General features: G+C 35.1%; 1 protein-coding gene across 1 annotated transcript in view; it reads right to left on the bottom strand.

Annotated features, from left to right (window-relative positions):
• Window positions 1-18,506, bottom strand: part of SPAG16 (sperm associated antigen 16) — an 873,487-nt gene that overhangs the window by 362,025 nt on the left and 492,956 nt on the right. Inside the window, exon 13 of the mRNA XM_060151305.1 lies at window positions 5,651-5,777. Coding sequence (XP_060007288.1) covers window positions 5,651-5,777 — 127 coding nt within the window. The remainder of the gene's footprint in view (window positions 1-5,650; window positions 5,778-18,506) is intronic.

Raw genomic sequence — 18,506 nt, forward strand, 5'->3', positions numbered from 1 at the left:
TCCTCAACAAAATACTAGCAAACAGAATCCAACAGCACATTAAAAGGATCATACACCATGATCAAGTGGGGTTTATTCCAGGAATGCAAGGATTCTTCAATATATGCAAAACAATCAATGTGATACACCATATTAACAAATTGAAGGAGAAAAACCATATGATCATCTCAATAGATGCAGAGAAAGCTTTCGACAAAATTCAACACCTATTTGTGATAAAAACCCTCTTGAAAGTAGGCATAGAGGGAACTTTCCTCAACATAATAAAGGCCATATATGACAAACCCACAGCCAACATCATCCTCAATGGTGAAAAACTGAAAGCATTTCCACTAAGATCAGGAACAAGACAAGGTTGCCCACTCTCACCACTCTTATTCAACATAGTTTTGGAAGTTTTAGCCACAGCAATCAGAGAAGAAAAGGAAATAAAAGGAATCCAAATCGAAAAAGAAGAAGTAAAGCTGTCACTGTTTGCAGATGCCATGATACTATACATAGAGAATCCTAAAGATGCTACCAGAAAACTACTAGAGCTAATCAATGAATTTGGTAAAGTAGCAGTATACAAAATTAATGCACAGAAATCTCTGGCATTCCTATACACTAATGATGAAAATTCTAAAAGTGAAATCAAAAAAACCCTCCCATTTACCATTGAAACAAAAAGAATACAGTATCTAGGAATAAACCTACGTAAGGAGACAAAAGACCTGTATGCAGAAAATTATAAGACACTGATGAAAGAAATTAAAGATGATACAAATAGATGGAGAAATATACCATGTTCTTGGATTGGAAGAATCAACATTGTGAAAATGACTCTACTACCCAAAGCAATCTACAGATTCAATGCAACCCCTATCAAACTACCACTGGTATTTTTCACAGAATTAGAACAAAACATTTCACAATTTGTATGGAAACACAAAGGACCCCGAATAACCAGAGCAATCTTGAGAACAAAAAACGGAGCTGGAGGAAATAGGCTCCCTGACTTCAGACTATACTACAAAGCTACAGTAACCAAGACAGTATGGTACTGGCACAAAAACAGAAAGATAGATCAATGGAACAGGATAGAAAGCCCAGAGATAAACGCACGCACATATGGTCACCTTATCTTTGATAAAGGTGGCAGGAATGTACAGTGGAGAAAGGACAGCCTCTTCAATAAGTGGTGCTGGGAAAACTGGACAGCTACATGTAAAAGTATGAGATTAGATCACTCCCTAACACCATACACAAAAATAAGCTCAAAATGGATTAAAGACCTAAATGTAAGGCCAGACACTATCAAACTCTTAGAGGAAAACATAGGCAGAACACTCTATGACATAAATCACAGCAAGATCCTTTTTGACCCACCTCCTAGAGAAATGGAAATAAAAATAAAAATAAACAAATGGGACCGAATGAAACTTCAAAGCTTTTGCACAGCAAAGGAAACCATAAACAAGACCAAAAGACAACCCTCAGAATGGGAGAAAATATTTGCAAATGAAGCAACTGACAAAGGATTAATCTCCAAAATTTATAAGCAGCTCTTGCAGCTCAATAACAAAAAACAAACAACCCAATCCAAAAATGGGCAGAAGACCTAAATAGACATTTCTCCAAAGAAGATATACAGACTGCCAACAAACACATGAAAGAATGCTCAACATCATTAATCATTAGAGAAATGCAAATCAAAACTACAATGAGATATCATCTCACACCAGTCAGAATGGCCATCATCAAAAAATCTAGAAAAAATAAATACTGGAGAGGGTGTGGAGAAAAGGGAACCTTCTTGCACTGTTGGTGGGAATGTAAATTGATACAGCCACTGTGGAGAAGAGTGTGGAGGTTCCTTTAAAAACTTCAATTAGAACTACCATGTGACCCAGCAATCCCACTACTGGGCATATACCCTGAGAAAACCATAATTCAAAAAGAGTCATGTACCAAAATGTTCATTACAGCTCTATTTACAATAGCCCAGAGATGGAAACAACCTACGTGTCCATCATTGGATGAATGGATAAAGAAGATGTGGCACATAATATACAATGGAATATTACTCAGCCATAAAAAGAAACGAAATTGTGCTATTTGTAATGAGGTGGATGGAACTAGAGTCTGTCACACAGAGTGAAGTAAGTCAGAAAGAGAAAAACAAATACCATATGCTAACACATATATATGGAATTTAAGAAAAAAAATGTCATGAAGTACCTAGGGGTAAGACAGGAATAAAGACACAGACCTACTAGAGAATGGACTTGAGGATATGGGGAGGGGAAGGGTAAGCTGTGACAAAGCGAGAGAGAGGCATGGACATATATACACTACCAAACGTAAGGTACATAGCTAGTGGGAAGCAGCTGCATAGCACAGGGAGATCAGCTCGGTGCTTTGTGACCGCCTGGAGGGGTGGGATAGGGAGGGTGGGAAGGAGGGAGACGCAAACGGGAAGAGATATGGGAACATATGTATATGTATAAATGATTCACTTTGTTATAAAGTAGAAACTAACACACCATTGTAAAGCAATTATACTCCAATAAAGATGTAAAAAAAAAAAACTATATAAAATATGAATTTTTAAAAATCTGGCTGTTTCAGTTTTTTTTGTTTTGTTTTGTGTTTTAAAAAAAATGTGGTAGATCTGGAACTAGTCACCGGAATTGCTATGCAACTCAAGTGAAATGATTCTGTTTAATTCTAGAGTTGCTGTCATATGTTATTTGTAGTGTTTTATAATAACATTTAGTTAACAACTTGAATTGTCTAATTATTAATAACCTAAATTAAGTGAATTTCCCTTTGTTTTACATGCTAATTCTATTTTATATAGATACCAATTTAAATATATATATTTTAACATCTGGTTTGAAATATTTTCAGAAAATAAACTAAATGAACTTTATTTCTAAACATTGATGTATTTACCATAATTTATGAACAACATTTTATTTATACCAAAGTATTTTATAGTCCTTTCCCTAGTATTAATGACTATAAACCTAGCATGCATACTACTAATAAAATTGTAATCATAACATTAATAATAAAAATTTTAATTTGCCATTAAAACCAATTTGAAAAATATATATTAATATTGATTAAAGAAATACAACCTTTTTATGGACATACATTCAATCCACATGCTATCCTGCTGTATGCTAAATGCCCTGTGCTGTGCTGAATCCCTCTTTTCTCCCACTCTCAGACATATTGTAGGAAATAAGACCAGTATACAAGGAGTTCCCAACAAGAGGTAGGAAGGCCACCGTCTATAAGCAACTCTAGGCATTTAAGGCAGATACACGAGAGGCAACTTCTCTTTGTAAGAGCAGTTTTACTTCCAAGCATTAGTGCTCCAGTTTTTCACAGGAAAGAAAATAAATAAGAGACATGTTTTCTGATAACATTCAGTTATAGCACTCTGAGAGACAGACAAAAAAAAAATCTGATATCAAAAGAAAATGAGCATAAAATTTAGGTCACTACTAAATTAATATTTTCTCTGTGGGTTTTCCTTTACCAATGGCTTTTATACACACTTCACATGTAAGTATTTAGGCTAAATGCATTGAAAATCTTGCTTTTTCATTGATAATCCATTAGCAGGAATCAATTCTGTTGCACCAGGGTCTAAGCTATTTTAAAGCAAGAAGGAGGTTGTGGCACCTTTTTTACCCAACAACAAATCATTCTGATTTTACTCTTAATTCATGGCCGATACACTTTTCCCACAGTGCCCCTTGACTGCTGCCCCTTGACATGCTGCAACATGTGAAGTTGTGTCTAAGGTATTTGTCATTCTACCATTAGCTGTTTTTCTATAATAAGTGAACCTAAGGTCGCCTTATTCTCTATTTATCCTAAATCAATTTGCCTCAGAGGACTAAATAGAGCCTCCCATAATGAACTTGGGTCCCTGTTCATACTATCTGGATGCTCATCATCATATTCCTTTATTGATGTCAATCATGCATTGTGTACGGGAAGATAAATGGGAAACATTACAAGTTGCATTTCTTTCCTGACTCACGAACCATAAAATATGGATTTTTTTTCTTTTTAGTATAGACTCCTACATTATCCTCATCAAATGTTGCTAAGAACAAATATGGAGACCCTGTTTTGCATATTTTGGCATGCCTCAAATTACTAAAGTGTGTGCTCAATTAGTTGTGTTTGCTCTTTCCTGAATCTTTAATCCCTTCCTCTCCCCTACCGCTAAGCAAATAAACATGCTGTCTCCTATTTGAACAAGGGAGACCTCTATTTGGATCCTACAGGTATAGACTTTTCTCTTCATCTCCACAGCCAAACTCTTTGAAAGTGTAGTTCCCAAATTTCATCACCATTTCTTCACATCTAATTCACTTCTGAAGCCACAGTAACCCAGGATTATCTAGTTTAACACTGAAAAATCCCACAACTCAGAAAACTCTCAGTCTTAGCTAGATAAACTGGGACAGTTGGTCACCTTTAAACCCCTTTTCTTTCCTCCCATTATCTCCACATCCAGTCACTCTTCAAATTGTAAGAGTTAAACCCCTTATCTTGAATCCATACTTTACTTCATACTCTCACAGTCTCCTAGTTCAAATTCTCATCTGCTCACAGCCTACTGTACAAGCCTCCTATATGAGAATGACTCCCTTAACTCTACTATCAAATTAATCTTTCTAAAAGGCTAACCTGATTGTGTTACCCTGTTTGCTTAACATGCTTTAATAGACTCCTTCTGAAAACTATAAAATTTCAATCAGATACTTAATGATCTTGTCCTTGTCCATCTGTATACTCTTGCTTGTTTTTTCTTCCTCCTTCCTTAAGCTCTATTCAAACATATTACTCTCAGAATATGCCTTTGTAGCCTCATACTTCTATGGCTTTGTACATGCACTGCTGTTTCCTGGAATCCACCTTCTCGAGATTACCTGGTATATCCTACTTACCCTCCAAATCTCAGCTCAAGCACAGCCTCCTCTTGGAAGCCATCCACAGCCTTCTAGGCAGATAAGAGTTCTCCTTCTTGCTTTTCCCCTGCGTCATGTATCCTCTTCCATTTTAACACATACCTCATTGCATTAAAATCTCGTTTCTCCTTCCTTTCCAAGCTACAAAGTCCTTAAGGAGAGGTGCTATGCGTTTCCCTGTCATATGTAATGTATCAGCAGAGTTTCTATCTCAATAAAAAATTGTTGGGCTTCCCTGGTGGTGCAGTGGTTGGGAGTCCGCCTGCCGATGCAGGGGACACAGGTTCGTGCCCCGGTCCGGGAAGATCCCATGTGCTGTGGAGCGGCTAGGACCATGAGCCATGACCACTGAGCCTGCGCGTCCGGAGCCTGTGCTCCGCAACGGGAGAGGCCACAACAGTGAGAGGCCCGAGTACCGCAAAAAAAAAAAAAAAAAAAAAAATGTTGCATTAATGTTTAATGAAGTAATTACATTATTTTTATAGTCCTACTTTTAGGAGGCAGGGTACATAAAAGCACATAGACAAGATCTTGTAAATAGGAACTTATTACCATTCTTTTAACCTACATGCCCCTGTACAATTACTTCATAAATTGTACCTAATACCTGAAAAGTGACTAAGAGTAACGAGACCTACCAAAATTGGAAAAAGTGTTGATGATTTGCTTACCGTTCTTGCATCCCATGCAGACAGGGACTTATCTGCAGAACCTGTGAGAAGAATGTTGGAGCAAGGAAAAAACTCGATGCTGTTCACAGAGTCTGTATGTCCATACAAAGTGCATCTGCATCTTTCACTGTATAGAGAAACAGTAAGGGTTAAAGCTGTAGGACTTAGCGCTACATGTTTCTTATGCTGTCTATATAATGCTAACAAAGATAGTTCAAGTATCTGAGGCATAAAGTAGCTTTACAAGTGGCAAGATGTACAAAAATAACATTTTAAAAGGAGAGTTCTACAACCACCTTATATTCTAAGCACTTTATAGAATTAGCAGCATAAAATTGACTAAATTTAAATTACATTCAATTTATAAAGTCAGTTGGTAAAGTCATCTTTATACTACCTCATTTATTCCTTATCATGAAATGACTACTTAAAAACTGTTCCCATCTCATAAAGGAATACACTGAGGAAGGAAACATTTCATAATATGGGAAGACCAGAGAAACTTCTTTAAGTTGCTCAGTCTCTCTTCCTCCCCCCACCCCACCCCCACCTCAGCTGCTTGGGTTTACATTAGAATCACCTGAGATACTTTTAGAAGATACTCCACCTCAAGCCCCAGACATTCTGTTTCACTGGATCTGAGATGGAGCCTGAGCAGAAGTGTGAATTAACAAATCTAAACCCGTGGTTCTCAAAGTGTTTTACCCAGACCAGCAGCATCAGCATCCCTTGGGAACATATCAGAAATGCAAATTGGGCCTCATCCTAAACCCACTGAATCAGAAACTCTGGGGCTGGGGCCCAACTGTCTGTGTTTTACAAGCTCTCCAGTTGATTCGATACTCACAGAAGTCTGAGAACCACTGATTTAAATGATTAGAAATAACTCATAAGGAAAGATAACTGCAGCTTTGCCTTTTGCCATTTTATGAAAGGACTGTTTCTTAATGAAGCAGGATATATTCATAGAGCAGTATCACTTCTCATTTGTAATGTTTGATTGTCTTTTAATTAACTTTATTTATAAACCTACTTTAAAAATAGAGAAGAAACAGGATAACTAATAATGCTGAGAACAGAGGAGTCAATATAGGTACATTTCTAGTATGATAACCAGCTCATTAAGCTCTGATCAGCTGATGGCTGTCTGGCTTGAGCCATGCCATATGTGACAGTATGGTGGAGTGGAAAAAACTCTGCTATGGGAGCTGGCAGCCTGGGTTCCAGTCCTAACTTTGACAAGAACTAGCAGGGTTACCATAGAGAAGTTATTAACCTCAGTGGCAGTAGGGGTCCTTCTTGTGAGAATGAGATTACTTAATCTGATACACTGAGAGGTACAATCTAGCTTTGACAATCTGAGATTTTTGACCAAGGTTGTAAATGTAAAAGGCAAGGGAAGGAGTCAAATTGAGCATAACATCTAAGAACTGTTTGGAGCAAAGTTAGTTCCTCCTTACTTAAATTTTGGCTTTTTTGAGAAGTTAGAAAATATTAAGATTTATGTGGATATGTATCTAAGTTACTCAGTTTTGCCCCTTGATTGAGACTTTTCATATCAAAGTGAAGTATTATAGTACTTAATGTCAGGAACAAGGAAATAAAATCAATAAATTCATTAATCAGGGCCATTTTGTATCTGTTTCTTTATCTTAATATTTCTGAGAGAGGCTGATAATATTTTGATCATTAAGGTTGATGAAAGGTCAATATATACCAGGGGTCAAAAACCATGGCCCATGGCTGGCTGCCTATTTTCGCAAAGAATGATTTATTGGAACACATCAATTTGTTTACACATGTCTATCGCTGCTTTCCCATGACAACAGCAGAGTTGCACAGTTATGAGAGACCATATGGTTCACAAGCCTAAAATATTTAATACCTGACCCCTCAAAAATATATTTGGATATTTGTAAGTATGCTCAGATTTTATTTATGACATTTTTTTGAGATGTGTGCTAAAACTTACAGGATAAATTCTTTTCTTTTATTTTTAAAGAAGTACTGTTTTATGCAGAAATTTTACCTGCTGTTTTCTAATGATTCTCAAAATATAAGTATAAAACATTTCTTTAAACATTTATATTCCAAAGCCCACTATATTGACATAATCATCTTTAACTATTAGAGTAATTGCTCCAGATATAGCTCTATGACAAAGAAAAAGAGAGATTGATTTCATAAAAAAATGAAAATTATATATTATATAATGGAGTAAATTATTAAATTAAATTATATAAGAAAGTCAATAGTTTATTATGAAATATTATTGTCTAAAAAACATCCTCACATTAAGAAAATATTAAGAATGTTATTTTTAGTCATATTTCATTTATAGAAAGTATAATTTAAAAAGGAAATGTTTATAATTATAACATGTATATAATTCCTCCCATTTTTCTTTTATTCACCTACCAATTTTTTGAAATCATTCTGTTAATCTTACAATGTCAAAAATTATAACACACCCATATGATCAGTAATCACAAATCCCAGTGTTGCTCAGTGCCTCCCATCCTCCTAGTGTTCAATTAATATCTATTTAAATTAATCCTCTGAACCCATACTTTTATATATTTTCTTGATTATTCAGTACTTCAAGAGCAATTCTGAATGGTTGCAATATCTTGGGAACATCAGTTCTCCTCCTCCAATGTTTGTGGAGGAATGTTTCACTGTCTCATACCAGGGGCAAAGTCTGAGGCCAGCCGAATCTCTCTTCCCTTTCCTGCCTAACTTCCTTTGTGGATGATTTGCTTTTCACACCCATAGCCCTAACAGTTCTTTTGCAAACACTGGAGTTCAGAAATTTCACCATGGCATGGCTTGATAGCAATTTCCATCTTAGACTTTTGTTATCCTAGTAAGTAGTTATTCTTTCACTATATCTTTATGTTTTTCTCTTCCATTTATTCTTTTTTTTTCTTTTTTCCGCCTTAAGAACACCAGCTATATTTTATTTTGTCTCATTTTCCTCTACATTTAACATTTTCTCTATAATCCTTGTATCCTTATATATATATATATATATATATATAAAATTTATTTTTCATACCTGTTTTTTATAATTCTTAGTTGTGGTTATTTGTGTGTCTGTGAAGAGGGAGCAATCAAAAACCTTTATTTATGTTTTTGATTTCACTTTTTTCCTAATATTTCTCAGTCTGCTTTCCATCTGCATCTATTGTCTTATAAAATCATAATAAAATGCTTTAGCTCTTTTGATGTTCTATTTTATTATGTAAAATCAACTTGAAATATAGCATTTTGGGCTTCCCTGGTGGCACAGTGGTTAAGAATCTGCCAGTTCAGGGGACACAGGTTTGAGCCCTGGTCCGGGAAGATCCCACATGCTGTGGAGCAACTAAGCCCGTGCACCACAACTACTGAGCCTGTGCTCTAGAGCCCACAAGCCACAACTACTGAGCCCGCATGCCACAACTACTGAAGCCCGTGCGCCTAGAGCCCGTGCTCCACAACAAGAGAAGCCACTGCAATGAGAAGCCCGCGCACTGCAACAAAGAGCAGCCCCTGCTTGCCACAACTAGAGAAAGCCCGCGCTCAGCAACGAAGACCCAATACAGCCAAAAATAAATAAAATCAAAATAAATAAATTTATTAAAAAAAGAAATACAGCATTTCTGTAATTTGACTGAAAATATAGAGGACTTTTTGTCTGAATTATTGGTAACTTTACTTATGTAATTCCTTGTGCACTGTATGATCTTCAGTGGAATTTGGTTTATATTCATTTATTCTTCAATTTTTACAATTCATCATCAGTTCTGGGTTGGTTTCTTTTTATTATGACTTAACATTATATGGGACAGCTACTTGCTAAAGATTAATGGCAAAAGGAGGGAAATTAGATTTAGGTTAACTCTAATTTCTAATCAGATTTGCTATCTTCCCAAAAGACTTCTCACTGAGTGTGTTACTGGCTTGATTCCTAAAGTTCATCTTTCCTCCACTTTTATATTTTAAAGTACGGATGTAGCTTGTTGCAAAACCTCTCAAGTCACAGGCTCTATATTAACTCTAAAGGCCCCTGTCTCCCTTACCACACTCAACCTGCTTCACCTCCGGCAGTTTCCTTGATCTCCTTTATCCAGCAATAAAACTGTCTTGCTGGGATTTGTGCTACAATGATAAAGTAACCAGTACTCTGCCTCTCCCTCCACAACAAACAACTATAAAATGACACAAATTATATGAGGCAACTGTTTTCTAGCACTGAACTAAACACAGCACAGGATGGGAAACCTTGAGCAAAGAAAAAAAATTCAAAGAGCTCCATGACCTCCCTGACTTTCTCCTTGGAAGCACTTCCCTGCTATCAAATATAGTAGTAGAACCCCAGTAGATTTGAAGTCTCACTGAGCCAAGAGGAAATGGGAATAGTTTGACCTGCTGCTATGCCTGAAATTTGCAGTGAAGGGTATGTGAGAAAAGGGAGCTGCATGGGAAATGGCAGTAGTTTGCGTGGGGATTTGCTGTGAATTGTTGGCCAAGGTCTAGATGGCATTTCGACAGAGTAAGACTCTACAAGCCCTGTGTGGTTGAGTGCCATACGATGATACCAGAGACCAGGAACTGTTGGAAGACACTGGACTTTAATCCCAACCAGGGTGGGTTGAGTGCTGTACAATGATATCAGAGACCAGGTACTGATGGAAGACACTGGACTTTAATCCCAACTAGAGCGGAGGGAACTCAGTAGGCACCTCAGACTTTCAGTTGTGACTACAGAAAAGCACCCACCATAGGAGTAAGGGTCAGGTTCATGAATTAAGTTCAAAATCAAAATAGACTTGTCCTTACCAAGAATAAAACTAAGCCTGAAAGGGCAAAAAATTATCTGCCTATAATTAAACAGATTGCCAGAATAGAACTCACTACCTTTTGTAGAAAGATCACTTAATATAGACTCTCTACAATTTGCTATTAACAACATCCAGCATATAATTTAAAAAAAAATTGGTACAGATGTGAAGAGGTGAAAAATGTGACCCATAATCAAGTAAAAAGCTCAGTAGTAAAAACAGACTCTAAGATGAATCAAATGTTGGTAATCAAAGATCAAGACTTCAACCATATATCATAAGTATGTTTAAGGATTTAAAGAAACAGTTATAATGGGTGTACAAATAGAGACTCTCAGATAATAAATAGAAACTATAAAAAAAAGAATTGATAAGTATAACACATGAAATAAAGTTTATTGCATGAGCAAAATAGTAAGTTGGATACTGCAGAAAAAAGGATCAGTGAAATTGAATAAGGTCAATAGAACATACCTAAATTGAAGAACAGAGAAAAAAATATTGAAAAACCATAGATAAGAGTCCCAGTCATCAGTGGGGGTAATCACATGGTCTAACACAGGAATAACAGGGTTTTCAGAGGTGGCGGGTAGGTGTAGAGGAGGAGGGAAAGAGAAAAGGGTTAGAACATTTTTGAAAGAATAGTGGCTAAAGTGTTCCTCAATTTGATGAGAAGTACCAATGTACAGATCCAAGAAGCTCAGGAAAATCCAAGCATAATTAAGAATAGACAGAACACACCTAAGCATATCATAGTAAAACTGCTAAAAGCAAAATCTTAAAAAAAATCTGAAAGTCACAATCAATGAAAGAAATATAACATGTAGGAAACAATGATGTCAATGGCAACTGACCCCTCAACAGAAACAATAGACAGAATACAATAAAACAACATTTTTAAGGGCTGAAAACGCAATAATCAGTTAAAATACCTTCAATAATGAAAATGGAACAACTTTTCAGATAAATGAAAGCTGAGAAAATTCATCACCACCAGGTCTTTCCTATATGAATGCTGAAGAGAAGGTATTCAGACTGAATGGAAAGGACACCAGATGGAAACATCTGTATACAGAAAAGAATATCATCATCTGAAATGATAAATATATGGGTAAATGTAAAACATCTTTTTCTAATTTTTAAAAGATATCTGGCTAAAGTAAAGATACCATCATTGTACTGGACAGTGTTTTAAGTACGTAAAAGTAAAATACAAGACAGCAAAATCACGAAGATGGGGTAAACATGGAATTACACTGTTTTAAGGTCCTTACGTATTAGATGAAGTAGTACCATATTAACTCATTAGATTGTGATTAAAAAGAATAAATTGTTGATTATTACAACAATATACTTTAATCTCAATAATACTGAATAAAACAATCCAGATAAATATGTCTATGTATCATATAATTAAATTCATATGAAGTTCAAGAACAGACACTCTATGGTTATAGAAACCAGACAGTGTTTGCTATGGGGAGTGGGCTTTCATTAGATGAATGGGAAATTTCCTGTGGTCATAGAAATGGCCTATATCTTCATTAGTTTTAAAGGTATATACATTTGTCAAAACTCATCTAATTGAACACTTAATAAGCTGCCCATTTCACTGTATATATTACCTTGACTAAACAATTAAAAATAAATAACACTTTTCAGAATACGTTTTCCTTCTGGCTTCACTCTCCTGGTATGTGGGACACAATAACTACTTAATATACATTTCTGTGAATAATTGAATACTTATAGTGATCCTATTCTCTTATCAAGTACATCTCCATACGTGCATGTGTCAATTGCATGCATCTTCATAGATGGATAAAGAATCTTTAATATTTGGAATAGCTATACCATTAACATATATATCTCTGTTTTCTAAAGGCATGCATAACGTAGTTACTGGGAAGTCTTTTATGTTTAATTAAAAAGGAAATATAAAGAAATAGACAAACAAAAATCCACAAAAGATTTAACAGAAAAACATGAGAGAAAATAAAACAATACAGATAACTGCATAAAAAAGATGTGTGAACAACATCAGCAAAATATTAAAGAATGATTACTATTTCTAACCTTCTGTGAGTTATTACTGAAAGATAGTTCCACCTCTGACAAAGTTAAGCATTGCTATTTGCAAGTAGTTCATTAGTGGTAACTTTTTAAAAGGCTATATTTATTAAATAGAATAAACCTGAATAGAATTTCTATTATTTTTTAATTGGAGCATTTCAACCTATAAATAAGTATGCTCTTACCTTAATCTTTTTTACAGACAGAATTTGCCAAAAAACTAAAAAGTCTCCTATTTGCAAAATCTGGTACTATTTTTAAGGCAAATGCAACAGTATTATAAATATGATTATACCTGTTTCATCACAATGAAGATCTAACGTACACAGAAAACGTATAATTTAGAAATGTGTGTCCTTACATATGTGCACTATTGTGTCCTTCCATATTATGTGCACTGTGCACATTCAAAACTTATATTCAGGCTTTGTCTGTTGTCACTAAAACCCAATTTAATTATTTGGGAGTGTATTCAGTTATGGTAGTGGGATAGAGGGAGAGATTCCTCAGTAATTTATTCTAGCGCTCATAGTTTCCCAAACAAAAAGAAAAAGCTGGGTCTTCATATAGCTTAAAAGAAGAAAGAACTGCTCAAGGGGGAAAGAAATCTGCTCCCAAGTCACTTGTTTAATGTGTGGGGCATTCCAGGTAGACAGGCTGCAAGAGCAGGCTTGTAAGAGATTAATTAGCTGCCAGAGAAGGAAGTCCCTCCCATTCAGAATTCTTTGCAAGGTGAAAATGGACTAAAGTGATGGAGCATGACAGCACCACAAGGGATTATTTGTACATTTCCATCAAAAACATAAACCCTGAAGCCTGATGCAATTTTATCTCTGTTGCTCTGTCTGCTGTTTTCTTATCATTTTTGTAGGGAGAAGTTAGTTCACAAGAAAAAGCCCTTTATTAACCCACCTCCTGCTTTTACTTTATTTCCCCTTTTTTCTTCTATCTCTCTCCTTGCCCACCTTGATTCAATTTATTAGTCTGGTAACTGAAGGATGAATATTTCTCTGAATTTTGAACTTGCTACAAAACAAAGTGATCTGCTCTTCTAGAGCAAATGCCTTTTCTTTTAAAATGTATTTCCCATTTGTAACTTGTAAGAGGGCACCGTTTTAACACAGTTCTCCCTTGTGAGGCATTAAATTTTAAAGGTTTTATTTCCTTTGGTGTGTTGGCTGTAACACTATTAATATTGGATATGAAACTGTACTTTTGAAACTTCAAGCTTGTATGAACTTTCAGATCAACAAAATGTGGTTAATGGAATTATGGAACATTTACAAAAGGCAGCAGCAACATAAATTCAAGTGAATATGAAGAAAAAGGGTAAAAATTTTATCTATCCTTGTTTTGAAAAAAAATACTGGAATTCATTATCTTAACCCTTAGTAAGACCTGAATTTTATTTTATTTCATTTTATTTATTTACTTAGTTTTTACTCTACAGGTTTATTTCAAAAATTTAGTAATTCTGGCAATTCCTTTGCTTCATAAAGAGCTGAAATTAATAGCAAGAATATTTACATTCTCACTTTGTTTTACAACGCATTTCATCATTTTCCATTTGGCGGCATCTTATTTGTCCTCTCTTTTTGTCCCTAACCCTCTAAAAGGGCAACCCATGTCCCTACATTTTTTTTTTCATTTTGTACTTGAATGATAAAATCTCTCCTAGTTCCTTAACTTTTTACAATAAATCTTAAAACTTCCCCCATATTACTGCACCAGGCTTTATTTAGGAGAAGATTATTCCTGATCCCATCTCTTTTATTTTTTAAAAATTTTTATTGGAGTATAGTTGATTTACAATGTTGTGTAAGTTTCTGCTGTACAGCAAAGTGAATCAGTTATACATATACATATGTCCACTCTTTTTAAGATTCTTTTCCCATATAGGTCATTACAGAGTACTGAGTAGAGTTCCCTGTGCTATACAGTAGGTCCTTATCAGTTATCTATTTTATATATAGTGGTGTGTATATGTCAATCCCAATCACCCAATTTATCCCTCCTCCCCTCCCCTTCCCCCCCTGGTAACCATAAGTCTGTTTTCTACATCTGTGACTCTATTTCTGTTTTGTAAGTAAAAGATCTGGATTTCAAATAGTATTTATATAATTGAGCCAACGTATAATGATAACATTTATCACAAGGCTTATCTGAAATAAAAATTCTTTATGAAATACTTAAATCTAATAGGCTAACATGAGCATAAGTGAAACATATTTAAATCATCATACTACAACTATAACATCCAAGTTGAATGAGTGATTCCTCCCACCATCATATTTTTAAAAGTTTATACATAAGCTATTTTAAAAATCCATCTGAATTTCCATCTCAGTAAGGCAAAGTTCTCCAGTGACATCCAAATTTTGACTTAAAAAGTTAACATTTTAATTAATGTTATTTTATATTACTCAAATAATATAAAATCCTTTATTGTGCAACAGTTTCTTTGTGAACATAAAATTCAATTGAACATTTAATGGAGGGAGTGATATTTCAATAAAATCTACCAGGGAGTATACCACAAACCCTATCTTAAAGTTCACCATAATCTACTGTGAAAGAATAATCGATTATGTGGTCTGAGTGTCTCAGCCAGGAAAGAGCATCAATAGGCCACAGTTCCTAGACAAAAAAAATTTTTTTGACCAAAACCCTTGACAATAAATACACTATCTGAGAATTACTCCCAAATGGTAATAAAACCCCACTCCACATATGTAAAGGGCAGATTTCCGTCAACCTCAAATACCTGGAATGCATCCAGCATTTGGGGAATAAAAGCAAAAGGTGAATAAATAAAATAACCATAATTTAGCTGGGGGCTTGCTCAGTGTACCCTCAAGTCCTCACTCAGACTTGTTAAATAGTCACCTGAACTGTTTTTGCAAAGGGTGTGAGCACAGGGCGGGGGTTACAGAGGCTGGAGTAGTGCCCACTGATAACAGTGAGGAAAAAGTGGACGCTCGGCAGTAAATGGCAGTAAACTGGATAATGGAAAAAATTAAAATAAAAAGACTCAATTTTGAAATGGCAAACTGAGGCAAATGAATGAAGACAAAGGCAAATAACTATATTTCAACAGTTTCTATTACATTTAACACTGTAGTTTAAGTTGATATCTATTGAACATTTATTATTCTAAGTAATTTGCACACCTTAACACTGTAAAGTGTAGTTGGCCCTCATTATTCAAGGATTCCATATATGCAAATTGCCTGCTTGCTAACATGTATTTATAACCCCCAAATCAATGCTCTGCAGGCATTCACATGTGTGGGAATACAGAGCAGCAACAAAATTGAGTCACATGACGTGCACATTTCCAACTGAGGTCCAACTAGGCCATGCTCTGCCTTCTTGTTTCAGCTCTCATAACTTAAACAGTGTCCTTTTTGCAGTCAATTGAGTGCCATCTTTTTTGCATTTTTGTGCTTTTTCTGGTAATTTTAGTGATCTTGCTGTTTAAAATGGCCCCTGAGTGCAGTGTTCCTGCAGTTAGATCAGTCTTTAAAAGAACTTTGGCTTCTAAAAATCCTAATTAAAACTATCTAATACCTTGTTTTTTATATACAAAGAAGGTCAAAAGGGTTGTTTCGAAGCACATCTTTCTTAGAAAAGGGCTTTAAAGAAAAAGGGAAATAAATTAGGTTTAAAGGTGATTGTGATCAACTTCATTAACTGTAAATTGATCAATAGACGTAACATTAAATAATTTAAACACAAAAGCCATTTCTGAAATCATCTATTTAAACTTCTCTCCAAAATATTTAAATATATTAAATTTAAACACATTAAGATCACAAGTAGCCACAGTGATACTTTAAAGCTTACACCTCTTTTCCTTTCCATGTCAATTCCCCAAAAGAGATCTTAGTCAGAAACCAGATATCAGGAATGGGAAAAGTCAATGACAAAAGGCAAGATCTCTAGTCATAGAAGCATGGCTGTAGGAGAGTAGGGTTTCCAGCAAAAAAGCAAAGCAGAAAGGAGAGAAAGCAGGGCTAGAATGAGGGGAAAAAATCCTTAGAACATCCAGGGACTGGGTTGTTTGAGAAAAGAAATTTCAATCCAGCTGTTTCCTCATACTCAGAGCTTTCATTAAAAACTCAGTGTCTTCTGATCACAAAGGGGTACAAGCTGAATCTGTCACATTATCCTGCTCATTCCCTTCATAGCACCAATCACTAAGTGAAATTAACTTGACTACTTATGTCACTGTACCCTCTCCCCACCATTAGCCCTGTCTAGAGTTGCACTCCATGAGGACTCTGGCCTTGTCTGTCATGTTCTGTGGCTGAAGAGTAGTACATAGTGGGTCCAGAACCAATAATAATTTATTATTATTAATGAAACTGCAAATCTTCATTGTTTGTGAAGAGACACCATTACCTCCCAGTATTTAACCCTCAATCTAATATCCTTCTCTTTGAACTTAATTGTCAAATATTGAATATATTGTTTAAAAATAAACTACCTGAGTTTTATGTTGATTTCAATTAGCTAAAAAGGAAAGGATTGTATGATCAACACAAATGATCCAAGAATTAATTCCCCCTGAAGCAGCTTTAGAAACTCCAGTATTTCAGTTTTTATTTTCTCATCTAAAAGCAGAATTTAGTTAGCATAAACTTCTGATCTCAATTCACAAGCTTACTCTTAGGAATGAAAGCTTTTTAAAAGTATTAAGCTGAAAAATCCTATGTTACTATCCTTGATGGTATCAATCGGAGGATCCCATTTATCCGCTGTGTTACTTTTAAATGTCTATAAAAATGAGTACTTTTAAATGTTTGGATTAGGATAGAACTACTGGTAAAGAAAATGTGAGAAAATATTTTAAGCCTATCAGGGAAACTTCAGTTGTGCCATATATGTTATTCATGGCAGAGAGAGGGAAGTTAGGAGTTGTGAAATGCGTCCTTCCTCGGCTTTGAGTATGAGTACCTCCATGGTTCTCTCAAACTCTGGACACGCTTTCCCTGACACCCTTACACTTCCTTGAGGCTTTCCTAGACTCGTCCTCCATGAAAACCCTACCTGAAAATAATCCATGCTGCTTGCCAAATCCCTTAGGGTATTTTCCTTTGTTTCTAATACATATTTATACTTAGTGGCTTTTCCACTTCATAATTCTTAACCTGTGCTAATGAAATGAGAAGGATGCATGAGAAGGCTTCCTTTAAACTAATATCCTCCCTCCCATTTCTCTTGGGCCCATTTCACCTGATGTACTGAGTGTATTTTTAATAGTTACCTTCTAAATTTTTTCATAAATACTATATAAAAACCATAATAAAGTCCTTTCTTTTTTCTTCTTACAGAAGTAATTCTAATTGCAGCAATATGAGTTCATATAAGAAAATAAACAAATAAGATAGTAAGCTGGTGGGAAAATAAATATTCAGGGTCATGCAGGACCTTGTAATAACCTTTAAATTATATGATTAAGTCACTTGTCTGTATTTGGATCTGTTCTTGATTATGGAAATAATTTTGCTCTATTGATATCTTTAAACAAGGTATATCCACTTTATTTCCTATATGTTACAACTGTAATATGGAGAACAAAATTCAGAATAGAGGGCACTTAAAAGCAGCCATGAATGTGTAAGCAAATCAGTCAGATCGGTCTCAGATTCAGTGAACAGAAAGAGATACTTTAATAGTAATAATAGTAATTACACTCTACTTGCACCATAGTCTTCTAAACAACTTGAAAATTATTTTCTCTTTCTGAAATGTCTATCTAAATAATAGCTGGATTATAAGAGACATGACTTCTAAAAGCATCTCATTTTTTATCTGTAACAAACTAATTAATGAAACGTTGATCATAAAGAATTAAATACCGCAGGAAGGATTTGAGGTAGCAGATTTTAAAGGATATTTAAAGAATATGTTTTCTTGCCATAATTTCATTTATTCAATGGATTTTAAAGGAT

The sequence above is a fragment of the Lagenorhynchus albirostris genome, chromosome 6 (assembly GCF_949774975.1).
Source record: "Lagenorhynchus albirostris chromosome 6, mLagAlb1.1, whole genome shotgun sequence".
Taxonomy (NCBI): domain Eukaryota; kingdom Metazoa; phylum Chordata; class Mammalia; order Artiodactyla; family Delphinidae; genus Lagenorhynchus; species Lagenorhynchus albirostris.